At 38.3% G+C, this 13,845-nt stretch overlaps 1 protein-coding gene across 24 annotated transcripts in view; it reads left to right on the top strand.

Annotated features, from left to right (window-relative positions):
• Positions 1–13,845, top strand: part of ptprdb (protein tyrosine phosphatase receptor type Db) — a 221,713-nt gene that overhangs the window by 136,749 nt on the left and 71,119 nt on the right. For all 24 annotated transcript variants that reach the window (XM_007551700.2, XM_007551701.2, XM_016671248.1 and 21 more), the window contains one exon: positions 5,756–5,905. In XM_007551700.2, coding sequence (XP_007551762.1) covers positions 5,821–5,905 — 85 coding nt within the window. In that variant the 5' untranslated portion in view covers positions 5,756–5,820. The remainder of the gene's footprint in view (positions 1–5,755; positions 5,906–13,845) is intronic.

Here is a 13,845-nt window from a genome sequence, read left to right as displayed (position 1 = left end):
ATACGCAAAAAGATCACAAAGAAGGGCTATATAGAGGGCTTGAGCTCTTTGTCGGATGTATTTAGAAAGTATTCATATATCTACGTATAAGCACATGTGGTTACCAAAGAATTTAGATACAAGATATTCACATTATTCACAACATGACTTTCATCCCACAACTGAATCACGTAAGTGAAACAAGCTCAACAGTCTAAATTACAATTACAGCTTCACGTGTTGTGTTGCTGAAGAAAAGCAAACCCACAGAATGATTCTGCCACAACATGTTTTACCAAAGCTTGCAATTTACATCTCATGACTTTCTTACAGTCAGTCATAACCTTTTTCTGGCCGTTTGTTCTTAATGGCCTATTGAACAATTTCTACAAGTGACCTGTGTTTTTGCAGCTGCTCCAGAGTTATCAGGCAGCTTTTGCTTACTTAAACAAGCATGTTTTTATTGTTTTGTTGTTTTTTTTTTGTTGTTTTTTTGCAAATAAAAACTTTTCCCAAATTTTTTTTTATTTTTTTAAAAACCCTTTGAAGCCTTCACAGAACAGTTCTATATATATTAAAGTTCAGCTATACACAGGTGGACTTTGTTTATTTTGGAGTATATGGAACCTGAATACAAAAGCAGGTCACAATTCTGTAACTTTCATTTGTAAAAAAAACAACAAAAAAACGTTGAAATCCGTATCTCTTTCCACCACATTCCGCTTTACATTGATGCACTACTTTGTGTCTCATTACTGTCCCAAAAAACATACACGGAAGTTTTTGATTGGGACTTGGAAAAGATGTAAGGACATTTCAGCGTAGTGAAGAAATGTGGCACGCAATGTAAAATGAAAACCTGACTTGGATTTAACGCTAATCTGTAATGAAGACTTGTTTGTCCCACTTAGCTTTTCTTGTTCTTTGTCCAGCTTATATGATGCAACAATCACAAATTGGCTTCTTTGGTGACGCATCTGCCAGCCTGCCACCGTTTCAACAGGGCAAACAGAATAAGTTAATTAGCATGTCTAATTGCATTTGGTGGCTCAGCTTTTGGAATATGGAATCAAATTAGGTTTCCCACTGTTCTTTTCCGCAGCACACGGTTAGCCTTGAGCTATGCTTTTTAGGATCTGTCTTTTGTCTTTCTCTCTATCTTTCTCAACATCCCTTCCAGCTGTACTATGCCGTCGCTTTGTAGTCTGCCCTCTTCTCTCTCATCATCCACCCACGCTGTCTTTTTATTTCCATTCCATTTTTGGATCACAGGCTCCCCTTCTAAATTGCCTTTCCTCACTTTTGCCTCCTCATCTGTTAACTTTGCTGCCCCGTCTCTCAGTAGATTGACTTCTCATTTAGTCCGAAGTTTTACATAAGGAAATGAGTTCATACCTCCCGTGTTCTAAAATCCAAGTTAATGCGTGGGTAATTTGTGTCAGAACATAACTTTCATTGTCGGTAAAATAAAACGGCCAAAATAGATTTTCCTAACCTTCTCACTTTTCCGTGCTGCGCAGAAACGTTAGCCTCAGCCTCTGAGACAGCCGTTGTTCTGTCAGGAGCTATCTAAGAGATAAGTGTAACAGATATCAGCAGGCCTGGGCAGACAGACGGAGTATAATTGAGTGATAGGACCTAATACAAGTGAATGGCTTAGTACCAACCGTGATCCACAGCAGCAGCAGAAGCTCCCGCACCAGAAAAAGGGCTTTCTGTTCACTCTCTCAGTAATACCTGCAACAACAGACACCCAGACTACAATCTGGTGACTACCTGGCGGCAGATTCTCTGTGTGGGTTTGTGTCTGAGTGTGCGTGCCCAGCTTTGACTGTCGTCTTTTTGTGCTTTTTTTTTTTGTTCTCGCTTTTTTTGCCTTCTTCTGGTCCCCCTTTGTTCCTTTTTTATCAAGCCTCCGTCACCGCCATCCCCTCAACACGGCCCTCGAGTTATCTTAGCCGTTTAATTAACGTGACATGCTGTGTAGTGAGATACTAAATAATGCAGGCTTTTCCAGTGACACCGAATCAGCTGGACTGATTATTGGACACACAAACTCACACACGTTTATGCACACACCAAAGTGGTATCAGTTTCCTATTACGCCATTAGGAATTTGAAAGGGGTTTAGGTCAATGTTGCCCTGATAAAGCACTGTAAGTAAGTGCATCACTTAATAAGGGCGAAATGTGAAAATGGGCAAAAAGGCATAATTAAAAAAAAAAGAAAAAAAAAGTTAATTATTTTATTGTCTTCTGCTCATCTGTAATCGGGTTAGAAGGGAAAGAAGTTTTGGAGGGTAACCCAGAATTCCTTTTCTTAACAACCCTCTTCACCTTGTTTTGAAGGATATTTTTCAGCTTTGGTTGAGAGTTTTGCCTGTTCATTCAAAACTGTGCACCGTTTTATATTCATGCTGCCAGGTGCGTCTGCTTCAAGTCTGACTTTAGCTGGATGTTTTTCTGGTCTAGTGCAAAACATATGTTCAGATTTGCTTTGGCACTCACAGTAGCATAAAATTGTTGTCTGATAAAAAAGGTCACACCCTGAATATGTAGCCTGTTTGATCTATGTTTATATAACAGCAATCAGACTTCCACAGGGGGTTCTTAAAATTATGTATTTTGCACTGTGGTTGAAAGTTAAACAGTACTAACCTCTCCTTACCTAAACTTAGCCACCGAATCTTCTGATTTTATGGTTTTTATGCACACAATGTCATATGTTACCATCATTAAAGTAGTTCTGCACCTTTGTGGTGCAGAACATTTGACCAAATTTCTGAAGAACTCTACTCACTTCACTTGATTGTAAAAGCTTTTTGTTAAATTTGAATATTTGTTACAATGCAATATTCTGTGGAGATCCACCAAGCAGGCTTTTACTGAATGATTCCAGTTGCCAGTTTTCCATCTTTAGACTATATCACATTCAAACTCACTAAAGGAAACATTGCTTTATGTAAACAATTAAGCAGAATGTGTAAAATAAACATTATGCAGTTTTTGAAGTAGAAGTTTTGAATCCAAGTTTTGAATAAATGTCTCTTACTTCAGAATTTTTAAAATTATTCTCAAAAAGAAGAATATCAAAAGACATGCTGTTTGTTGATGCAGCTAAAGGCTAGATTGGTGTCAGATTTCCGTTTTGATGCATATACTGAATGTAATGACAAAATAAGATATTTTATGCCCATTTTGGGTCAGACCTTGTGAGGGGAAATGAGCGATTTTAATGCCTGGTCGACTGATGTGATTGGTGCATCACTGATATTATGATTATGAAAATCAACTTTAAAATAAGTCACTTTTGGTTACAATTTAAGTTTTCGTAGCTCTAAAAAATATTTCCATTTCATGCATTAAAGTCTGAGTTCCCCTCTCTGCTGTTGCAGTGTAAATCAGGGAACTTAATTTGTACAGGGAGAGATCTAAGTTATCCAAAAGCAATTGTTTTGGACTAAACCAAGTGGAAAATCCAGTGTGGGTTGATTTGTTTGCTGCCTTCATTACAGGCGGGCTAAGAGCTCTGGGGCCCCGGCCCCTTCCTCTTTTTTTTAATCAGATGGCTTGTTCAGGAGCAGAGAGGATTAAGACTGTTGCTGCTGCTGATGAATCTGTTCAGTTCTGGAGATCATGCAAACACATACACATGCCCTATCACATGCGCACTGCATGACCCAGCCACATGCACAAGATGCAAATGTGAAACAATTTAGTTTAATAAATGCATATACAATACCTCTACTACATGCTAGAATATGTCTTTAGTTTCTGGGCAGCAGCAGCATTCTGTCAGCTCTCTTTGTGTGATGCGGTTTAAGACACTTCAGACACAAATTTACATGATCAGTGTCGTCACAGATAAATGTTTTAGATCAACTTTAACATCAAAGAGTGATCTGAGTGAATACAAACTCCGATATTCAAATGATGACTTGTGTGGTGTGTGAAAAGTATTTTTACCCATCTTGTTAAATCATTAACTAACTGTCTAGGTTTTTGTTTTAAACTGTGTTCAGTTTAACTAGCTTTACCTGATGACTGACAAACCTAAGGGATATGAAGGTGTCAAGGACAATGTATCAGGCTACAATCTAAAGAAAAAGAACAGGCAAAGAAACCCAAAGTCACTGACAAAATTGAGAAATGCATTACATCAGAGCATCCAGGACGTCACAAATGAACCCACTGATTTTTCTTTAGAACAACCTCTAAGCACTGTCTGCATCCTTCGCCTCGTTTGCATATAATGTTCAAGACTCAACAGTAAGAAAGAGAAAGAGAATGGGCAAAATGGCATCAATTGGCATTTAAAGGAAAATCACTGCTGACCAGAAAGAATGAGCAGAACTTTTTTTTTTTTTTTTTTAAATTCTGGTAACCAAGACTTTTGGGAAGGTGGACTGGCAAGACGAAGCTTTAATTTTTTGGAAGTTGTGCCTCCTGTTACATCTGGTATAAAAATATTCAGCACGGTATTGATCCAAAGCACATCAACAAATTAACTTCTAAAAAAAAAAAAACTTATTATGGAGCTTTTAGAGTGGCCTTGTCAAATTTTTGAATTTAGTCTGTTGGAGATTGAGTAGCATGACCATAGACAGTTTGTTCATTCTGAAAATATTCCAATTTTACTGGATCAAGACTATTCCGAAAAGAATATTGGGTCAAAATTCCTCCATAAAGATGAAATAAATACAACTGTTGAGAGGTTAAGGGGTTGTCAGAATGTTGGTTAACACAACAACAATAAAAACTGCATTTTAAAACTGCATTTTATATCAATTCAGGTTATATTTGTCTATTAAAATTAGTGTGATGGTCTAAAACATTATATCGTGAGGAAAAAATCAAATCTGAAGAAATTGGCAAGAGCCAACTATTTTTCACAGCACTACATCTCCACTAAAGCCAAAATCTTATATCTTCCAGTGACAGAAAACAAGGTGAATTTACAAAGATAAAAACTTCCTAATTGCTGTGATAGAGAAGTATATTGTGGCAGGAACTGTAGAATGTTTTATAAAAAATAAATTTAAGGTATAAAAAGAATTGAGGAAGAAAATGTATCATAAAAGAGTCACTTCAAGGCAGGAAGTGAGCTAAGGATGAAAGGATAAAAACACTGAGCTGCATGTTGATCCAACACTCTGTGCAACATAGCCAGCAGATAACATCAGCCAGTCTCCTCCCACTTTAATCTCCCCATCATCCGTCAATCTCTTGGTCTGTCCTTCCACCCCTCCACCTTAGAGCCATCCGCTCCTTTTAATCAATCTGAAATCTCGCTGTTCTGATGCACCTTTGGGAAAAATCTGACATGGAAGTACAGCCTGCTCTCTGGGATTGTGTAACACGCAGGGATACAAAGAAAAAAATTAAATTAAATAAAATAAAAATGAGGCCATTGCTCACTTGGGAGCATAAAAACTCAGCTTCAGAGGAGATGTGGTGTTTTACTGCTAAATGTTTGCCATAAGTTGAAATTCATCAGTTACTTTTTTTTTAATTACCACACAAACACACACAGGCACACAAAACACACCTCCGGTGATGAGCATATGAGTAGAGGGGAGGCGGCTGCAGACGAGGAGTGTGAAGCCTAGAGGGAACTAAAGCACCCCAAGTCTCTAAGTCTGTGTTGGGCCGTGTGTGGGTGTGGTTATAAACTATGTATGTATATGTATATATATATAATATGTGTGCATATCTAAACACATTTGTGACTAATTTGGACTTTCTCTAATGGTATTTTCCCTGTCTTGTCTCCTCAGGTTGTGAAGGCTTGTTTCTATCATCCTGTTGTTCAGTGAGGCTCTGAGCTCACGGTGAATACAGCATGCATGTGTCGAACTATCCCGCGATGCTCCCTGTCAGTCCAGGCCTGCTTCTCCTCAGCTTCCTCTTCCTCGCTGATGCTGACTGTGAGTCCTGTTACAAAGTCATTTGCTCACTTTCTCACTCCAAAGCATGCAGACACACAGATCTTCTGCAATCTGACAAGTTACAAAATCCAATATGTGTGTATGTGTATACCACAAATACTGGAATATGCCAAATTCATACAGTTCTCTACTGAAGATAGTGCACATGTTGGGTTTCTGTGCCAGTCTGAGTGTGTGTTAGGCTGCAGTTCTGATTTGAGGCCAGCTGTTTTTGTTCTTCTTAGTAGTGCTTGGCACAGGCCGACAGGTCACATATGGCAAATCAGATAATTTCCCTACTGCTTGTGTGATTCGGTTAATGCCATGTTTGCGTCTCATCCCTGCCATTTGGTCCTCGTCCAAAGCCTTTCTCAAGAAAGTTTTTGTGCGCATCAGGATGTTGGTCAGGAGTCTTACCCTGGTTTTGTGTATGATTGCAAGTAATTGATTTGAAATGACTGGTGGATTTTATTCATTTTGAGTAAATTCTCAAGTGGTCTGTTTTCAAAACCGTTTGGGGAATTTGGTTTTATTGCAAGCAACAACAAAAAAAAATCTATTTGAAAGCAGTTAAGCAGTCACCGGTGCATCAAAATAGTCAACAATAAAGTGAAGGAGGAGAATATTTTGCAACTAATGTGGAGATCTATGCAATCAAGGACCCACAAAGCTGTAAAATCCACTTGATAGTTCAGCTAAGCTGTGATACGCTGACGTGTACTAACCCAAATCACTGCTCACTAAAGCAAGAAGTGTATTTAAGTTTATATGAAATTGAAATGTACTGTACAAGCTAAAAGCAACACAGTTACTTTAGACGGGACAGGAATGAGAGCTGCTGACTGAGAACTGAGATGATTGGTACTAATTTACCATTATTGACGACAGTTTGGAGCCCTGTTTTAAAACTGGATTGGGTAAGTTATGACTGGCAGATAACCCGCCTAATCAGCTGATATCAGCTTATTATTTTACAGCTGTTCTCTATAAAGAGAAGAGCGACACAATATACATCATTCTACAAGGATGCCAATTTAACAAGATCCAGTGAAAGCAGGATTGTGTGTAAAGGGAGGGCTAATTGAACAACTGCACACAGCAGAGCACTATTAGGATGTACAGACAGAAAGAAGAAGAATAAAGTACCTCAAAATATGTTTTACTTCATATTTTCTAGACTGTGTATGTATCCTGTGTATTTAGCATTGTTGGATACTCAATAGATATGTGCTGGTTGGTATTTAAAATAAGTCTGTAAGTGTAGGAGTCCCTAAGATTCTGTCGGATGGTTGGTTAACCACAAAAATCAGGATGTTTTGTGTCTGGAGATAAAACTCTTGGACATGTGAGGAGATTGAGGTGGACAGATAAAAAGAAATAGAGGGGTCTCGAAAGGCAAAAAGATTGGCTAGAACATGAAACAGAAAGAGTAATGGTAAAATCAGCTGATTGAACATGTACAGGATGATCTGTTTGCCCAAAAGAGAGTGCAGTGCAGCTCCAAGCTTTGCAGTTGTGCGATTCTGATAACATATCATCACCACCCTGTAAAAGCACCCAAACTGACACACAAGTATAGGCTTCAGGCAGTAATTTCTGTGCTGGAATGTTTTGAAGCCTCACAGAGCCCGAGTCAAAGCACACTTTCAAGCCTATCTTGTTTTGCTTTCAACCTCCTCCCCTCTTGTCCTACGTGGAAGTTCCAGGGTCAGACGGTAAAGGCTTGGCCATCCATCAAAACAACGATGCTCTCAGGCTGTGAGATTTAGAAGAGTACCACAAGTCCAGAAAAGGGTGTAAGGGATTCATAGTCTGTTCTTTTTCTAAGTATACATTGTCTTCTTTCCCACCCTCCACTTCTCTGTTAGTCTTTTCTTGCTAACTTTCCGCATTCTCTCTTCCTAACATTGTACTCTGCTGAGATAGAAGAAAATGCGGAGCTTGAGAATCTGTTCTCTTTTTTACCCTTTTATCTCCACATATAGAGCGTTCTGCATCCCTTTAAATATCAACAGAGGATAATCGGAGATTTGAATGTCAAGAATTGAAACGGAGGCTGTCTGGAAACTGATATCTTAGTTTCTCATCATAAGACACCATGTTTTGAAATGGTAAACACATTCAGAAATTGCTTTCAGTTGTCCTTATCTTTATGTTTATTGTAAAGCTTAATGAAATGAACAAAATAAAAAGAAATATTGATAGAGATGCCCCACTTGAGGCTTTTTCTGGTCGATGTCGATTCACGGTTTTCTTTGAGATTCTGCTTAAATCGGGAAGCCAAATTATCTTTAAAATTTATCTTTTTTTAAGATGAAAGTAGACAACACAGAAAATTTGTTTGCAGCTTAAAATCCAACAGAAAACTGATTAATCATGAATATAAAAATGTACATAAATAAATTACCACATTAGCCCTTGTTAAATGGGGATAAATTCAGTGTGTTTTTTGCTAAAACCAAAACAAATGCATCACAGTACATGGTCTGCCTTATGTTTTAATTGCATTGGCTGACATCATGTCATAGGTAACTAATTCTCTGGCTCCCCCTGATGAGTCATTTGACACTGTAATGTAAACAATTTCATTACCAGCGAAGCAGACGTATGTTGCTGAACATATTAAAAAATGTTGAATTAATTACCACACATGACAAAACCAACACTATAACAACTTAAATACTGGTATGTTGAAAATGATCCATTAACAACATTGCTTAACTTCAGGCTGTGCCATGTAATCGGAATTGACAGAAATTTACTCACATCTGCATGCTGGATGCTTGAAACTGAGAGTGAAACTCAGATCATCCTGTTAATTAAGCATGTTTAAATAATGGATGGATGTATAACCATTTGGAGGCACACATAGATCATTTGAAATGATATTTCATTTGTAGATGGCACACCTTGCATACACCTTACATACTGCTCAGTGCAATAAAATAGGTGCAGGTGCATTTTAAATAGCACAGCAATAACATAAAAAAATATGTTACTTAATCTCTACATGCAGTTTCTGCTAATTAAGATCCACTCCATTCGCCTTGCCGAATGCTTGAAACTGAAGGTGACACTAACAACTGGTCCTCATTTTTGACAACTTTGGCCAAAATAAAAAGACTGCTTAGGAGCACTCAGAGCATTTACATTTTTTACCCTGATATTTAATTTATCCTCAATAATGATGAGATTAAATAAAATAAAATATAAAAGGAACATACATTGCCCTGACACAAGAGAATGCTGCAAATTTCATACCCTTGAACACAATACATATTTATAACAGTTTGTTCAATATGCCAACAGATATAGCAAGACAGGAAATAGTGTGACAGCAGCTGGAATTTTAATACATTTAACAAACAGGATGGATAAAAAAAGATTTTGTTTTGTACTTGAATTGTCACTCATTTAGGGGGAAATTGGTCAATTCCAGTTTCTGGCCCATTATTTGATGTATCTCTAATTACAGTTCATGCAACAACAGAAGCTGTAGTTTAAGAAATGACAGCACATGCTTGGAACAGATCTATTACACAATACTGACTGAGGGATTTAAGGTACAGTCAGGTGAACCAGTATCCAATGTGAATGGTTGGAAAAATTGCATGACTTCACTTTATGTTCATGCTACAATAATATAATAACAAAAGAAAGCAAAACTCAGTGCCCAGCTTGTTTTTTCTCTCTCTCTCTCTCTCTCTCTCTCTCTCAAATTCTCCTTCTGAATCTGCTACCTTCTCTCCCACCACCTTTTATTTTGTTTCTCAGCATGACTATCTGCGCGTGCGTGCTTATGTCATATATCTGGGGGATTAAGAGTAATGCCCTGATCCGGTAGCAAACTAGGCCACTGCTCCATGTATGCCGTGAAATACCCGGCGCAAGAAACAGCATCTCTATCTCACTTCGTTCTGTTGGATGGGAACGAGGGGAACAGGGGCGATTGCAATAAGATGGTGGTTCTTCACTGACCCTTGTTTGCCCTGGAATCAGCTAGCCCTTCTGCACGTGCAGCTTGGATGTAACAGTAATTCCAGGTGAAATACAAGCCCCTTTGTATGTACGGCGCAAACAACAAAAAGAAACGATTTCCAAAGGATGACACATGGCCAGATTGCATCCCCGCGCTTCAGGAAGCACACTGTTTGCCCTGAAACATTCTTAACGTTTTGAATGTAGACAAGAGTGGTTTAGGATTCAGCTTGAGGAAGGATTGTGAAACTGTTTACTTTCAGCTTGCATCACATCATTACTGTTCTGTAAAGGCTCTGTATTGAATTTAGAGGGAAAAAAAATACAGAAGATTTTTTTTTTTTTCTTTTTCTGTGTTGCTCAAATAAAATGACCTTTTTATATGTGACCTATGAGGCGTGACTTGAAACATGGAACCTGCTCACTTGGTGACTGATTGACCTGTCAGATTATGGCATTTTGCCGGCTTTTGCATCAACTTCAGGTTGACTGGAATCTGATATAGCTCGGCCTCATACAGTTCTTTGCAAAAATCCGTGAAGGATTGTCCTGTTGACAGATTCTCACACCTAAACTGTGGATCTCTGGAGCTCATCCAGTGTTATCATGGGGCTTTGTGTTTAGTGATCTGTGCCTGTGTGAACCCATTTATACTTATCTTTTTTATATGTTCATGCAGGGAAGCATGTTTAATGCGTAGTTCGGATGAGATTAGACCCGGATAAGCATCTAGAGTTATGTAAGGTCTATGGTCGTCTCTTGACGCTGATGGATGGGGTAAAGTGAGGATTCAGAGGCATGGGCTTAAGTATGAGGGCCTCTCAGATTAGAGGTTTCTGATCTGGGAATCCGCTAGGGGCACGGAAAAGAATCAGGTCATTTTCTTGGATAAATTGTGTCTCTTGTGTATGATTGATTGATGTAGCTTAAATCGCAGATAAAAGTAAAGTCAAAGTTGGAACTTCACCACAAAATATGAAAAGCAACTCTGCTTATCTCATGATTTCTCTTAATGATCAAGAGTCTTGATGATTCTCGTGCTACACTGGTAATGTTTTTGTCAAGATTATCGCACATTACTGAAGCAAAATCCTTTTTAGATTTATATACATGAATGTAAAGATATGATTTGCTTAAATACAGAGATCTTCTGTGGTAGAAACATCTTAGGCAACGGATTTTGTTGTTTAGATTAGCATATCACGAGCAGAGTTTTAATAAGTGTGAATATGATTTGATTTAATGTAGAACCAGCACCAGTGGTAACATAATGAATAAAAGGATGTACTACCCAATCTTTACATAGCTTTCTTTTTACATCTCTGATGCCTCTACAGGCAGTGAAATAGCTCTGTTCAATGCCTGTTTAAGTTATAGATGGATGAAACACAAGCAATTGTAGAAAAAAATAGTTCAAATGTATGCAGACAGTTTTTTTTTTACATACAATTGATGCAATTAGTGCCCTGCGACAGACTGGCGACCTGTCCAGGATGTACCCCGCCTCTCGCCCGGAACGTTAGCTGGAGATAGGCACCAGCACCCTTCCTGACCCCACTGAGGGACAAGGGTGTTCAGAAAATGGATGGATGGATGATGCAATTAGTTTATCCAACTGAAAACATGACAAATCAGTACTTAATTTGCTGTTCTGCAAAATATAGCTGACATAATAAAAAACACTTTTAACTTGATTTGTATCGAATGGCAAATCAGAGGCAATTCCTAGACTGAAACAAGTTGATAAATATATAATAAAAGCTGAATATGCTTTACAGCAGAGTTACTTTGTGACTGAGCACCTCATACAAAAAGGGTCTTAATGTGGTTTTACATAAGATCCAGAGCTTAGTTGCTTTTTGATTTCAAATGAGGATCATAGAAAAGTCCTTTGGAAGAAAAGCGAGGACACGAAGGAAGGAAAGCCACAAAGAAATACAGAAATATTCATATACTCAAATATTTAAATCAAATCCCGGGCTTTTGAAGAGTGTTCATCATCATTGTCCTCTGACAATGATTATGCTGAATAGCTCTATTACAAAGCATTACCAGGTCATGAGAGGGCTTGTTGACAGCAGGTTGTTATATTGTGTAAATGCCTTGAAAGTCCAAACAATCTTCATCAATATGTTTCCACTGAAGATGACATAACTGGGCCACATCTAAAACAGTCAGATAAGCATCAGATCCCATAACTCTTTAAGACACACTACTTAAAATATTTATCAGGTACTCTTCATGTCTTTTTCAGCCATATATGTGTTTCAAACTGTAGACGCACTTCACTCTATTTCAATTAGTGTGGAAACTAAGCGTTGGTGCTGCCCAAGTTTCTTAGACTCTTCATTGAGGGTGCAAATACATATTTTATCCGCAGCTGTAGCATAGCTGCGCACCCATCTGTGGGAAACAGAATGTGATCACCTTAACTTAGCATTCGCTAAGCAGGTGCACTCGTCTGTGAAGAGGCCTGCATAGGGTAAGCTTAGCGCCAACGTTGCTGAGCACTGGTATGGAACTAATGCGCTGGGACCAGCACTGAGAAAGCCTCTGTTCATCTTCATGGGAAGCCAACTCTGACCCAGTAAAGTTGCATACCCATTGGGTCGCCCATGTGTTTCTAATGACCTGTGCATAAAAGAAGATCCCGTTTGATTAATTCCTCCCCTTGTGTTTCTAGCAAATTAACCCTGATTAACTCGGCACTAGCCAGGCCCCGAGGCTGCTGTGGGTGATTAAGAGCAACTCTAATTGGACACTCATAACTATAGGCAATAAAAGTGCGTTTTATCTTCTGCTGTAACGTCATAGTGGTTATAGCTAAAGTGTCATAGATCAGCTGGAGGTTGCTAAAAGAAAATGACAGATAAAAATGCAACCATAAGGTGAGAAGGAGCTGCGATGCAAGTCCAAAATAATAATAAAAAAAGAATTTAAATCAAATCTATTTTTTTCCTCATTTGTTGGGGTTTAGCTCAGATGAATAGCTAATCTTTCAGAAACCTGAATAATGCCTTACTTTAATTAAACCTTTCATCAAATATCACCCCATTTATTTGTGCATAATTTAATTTTCTATGTTAGAATAGCCCATTTAGCCAAATGTTTTCCAATTACCACTTATGTTTTCTGCAGAGGGATGATAGGCCCTTGTGCTTACTGGGCCCAGCAATCCAATTTCATTACTGGCCCAAAAGCAAGCGGCTGATCATTTGTTCTTAATGTGTCTGTTTGAAGTTAATGTGTTTTAACTTATGGTTCTGGCCAGTTGCCCACCCATTCTTCTTCAGACTAACAACTCGTGGTTTAGTCCCCTATTGGCCTCATTCCTGAGCTTATCTGAAGGACCTAATTCAGTTCTTGTTTGGGGAATCATTTGCTAAGCTGTGAAATTCACTCACAATATGGCAACTTTATGTTTCCTTAGGAAGGATGTAAATATACTCGCTGAATGCTGTGTTCAGTAGACTCAGAATATATGCAGACCAGTTTTTCCTATTTCATTAAAACTTCCAACACATACATATTTACTGTCTCAAAAGGTCAAATGTATTAAAGCATGTTCAAAAACAAAATCAGAAATATATTAGACTATGTTATGTCAGATTTTTGGCAATAAACTAGTTTCTCTGAGCTTCTCTTGTCTGCTTTAAGTTGTATCAGAAAATATTTGCAGCTCATGCTGCTGCTTTTTGTTGGATTTGATTTGTTTGGATAGGCCTGTCTGCTTTATGCGTTTGTGAATCACATCAGCCTCAATAAGTGATTGAGCGCACATATGATAAGGCCTACAGGATAGTGATTTATAACAGACTTTATGACTTTGAAGGATCTGAAGGAACGAGTTCAGCTCACTGAACACACACATTTTTCCATCACTTAATCTAACACAGATCTGTACTTTGCCCCGTTTGTATTTTATGTTGGTATATTTACATCATTAGTGAACAAATACAATA

The sequence above is a fragment of the Poecilia formosa genome, unplaced genomic scaffold, assembly GCF_000485575.1.
Source record: "Poecilia formosa unplaced genomic scaffold, Poecilia_formosa-5.1.2 Scaffold43, whole genome shotgun sequence".
Classification (NCBI taxonomy): domain Eukaryota; kingdom Metazoa; phylum Chordata; class Actinopteri; order Cyprinodontiformes; family Poeciliidae; genus Poecilia; species Poecilia formosa.
Note: the sequence above shows the minus strand (reverse complement) of the source record. Positions and strands in the feature narration are given on the sequence as shown.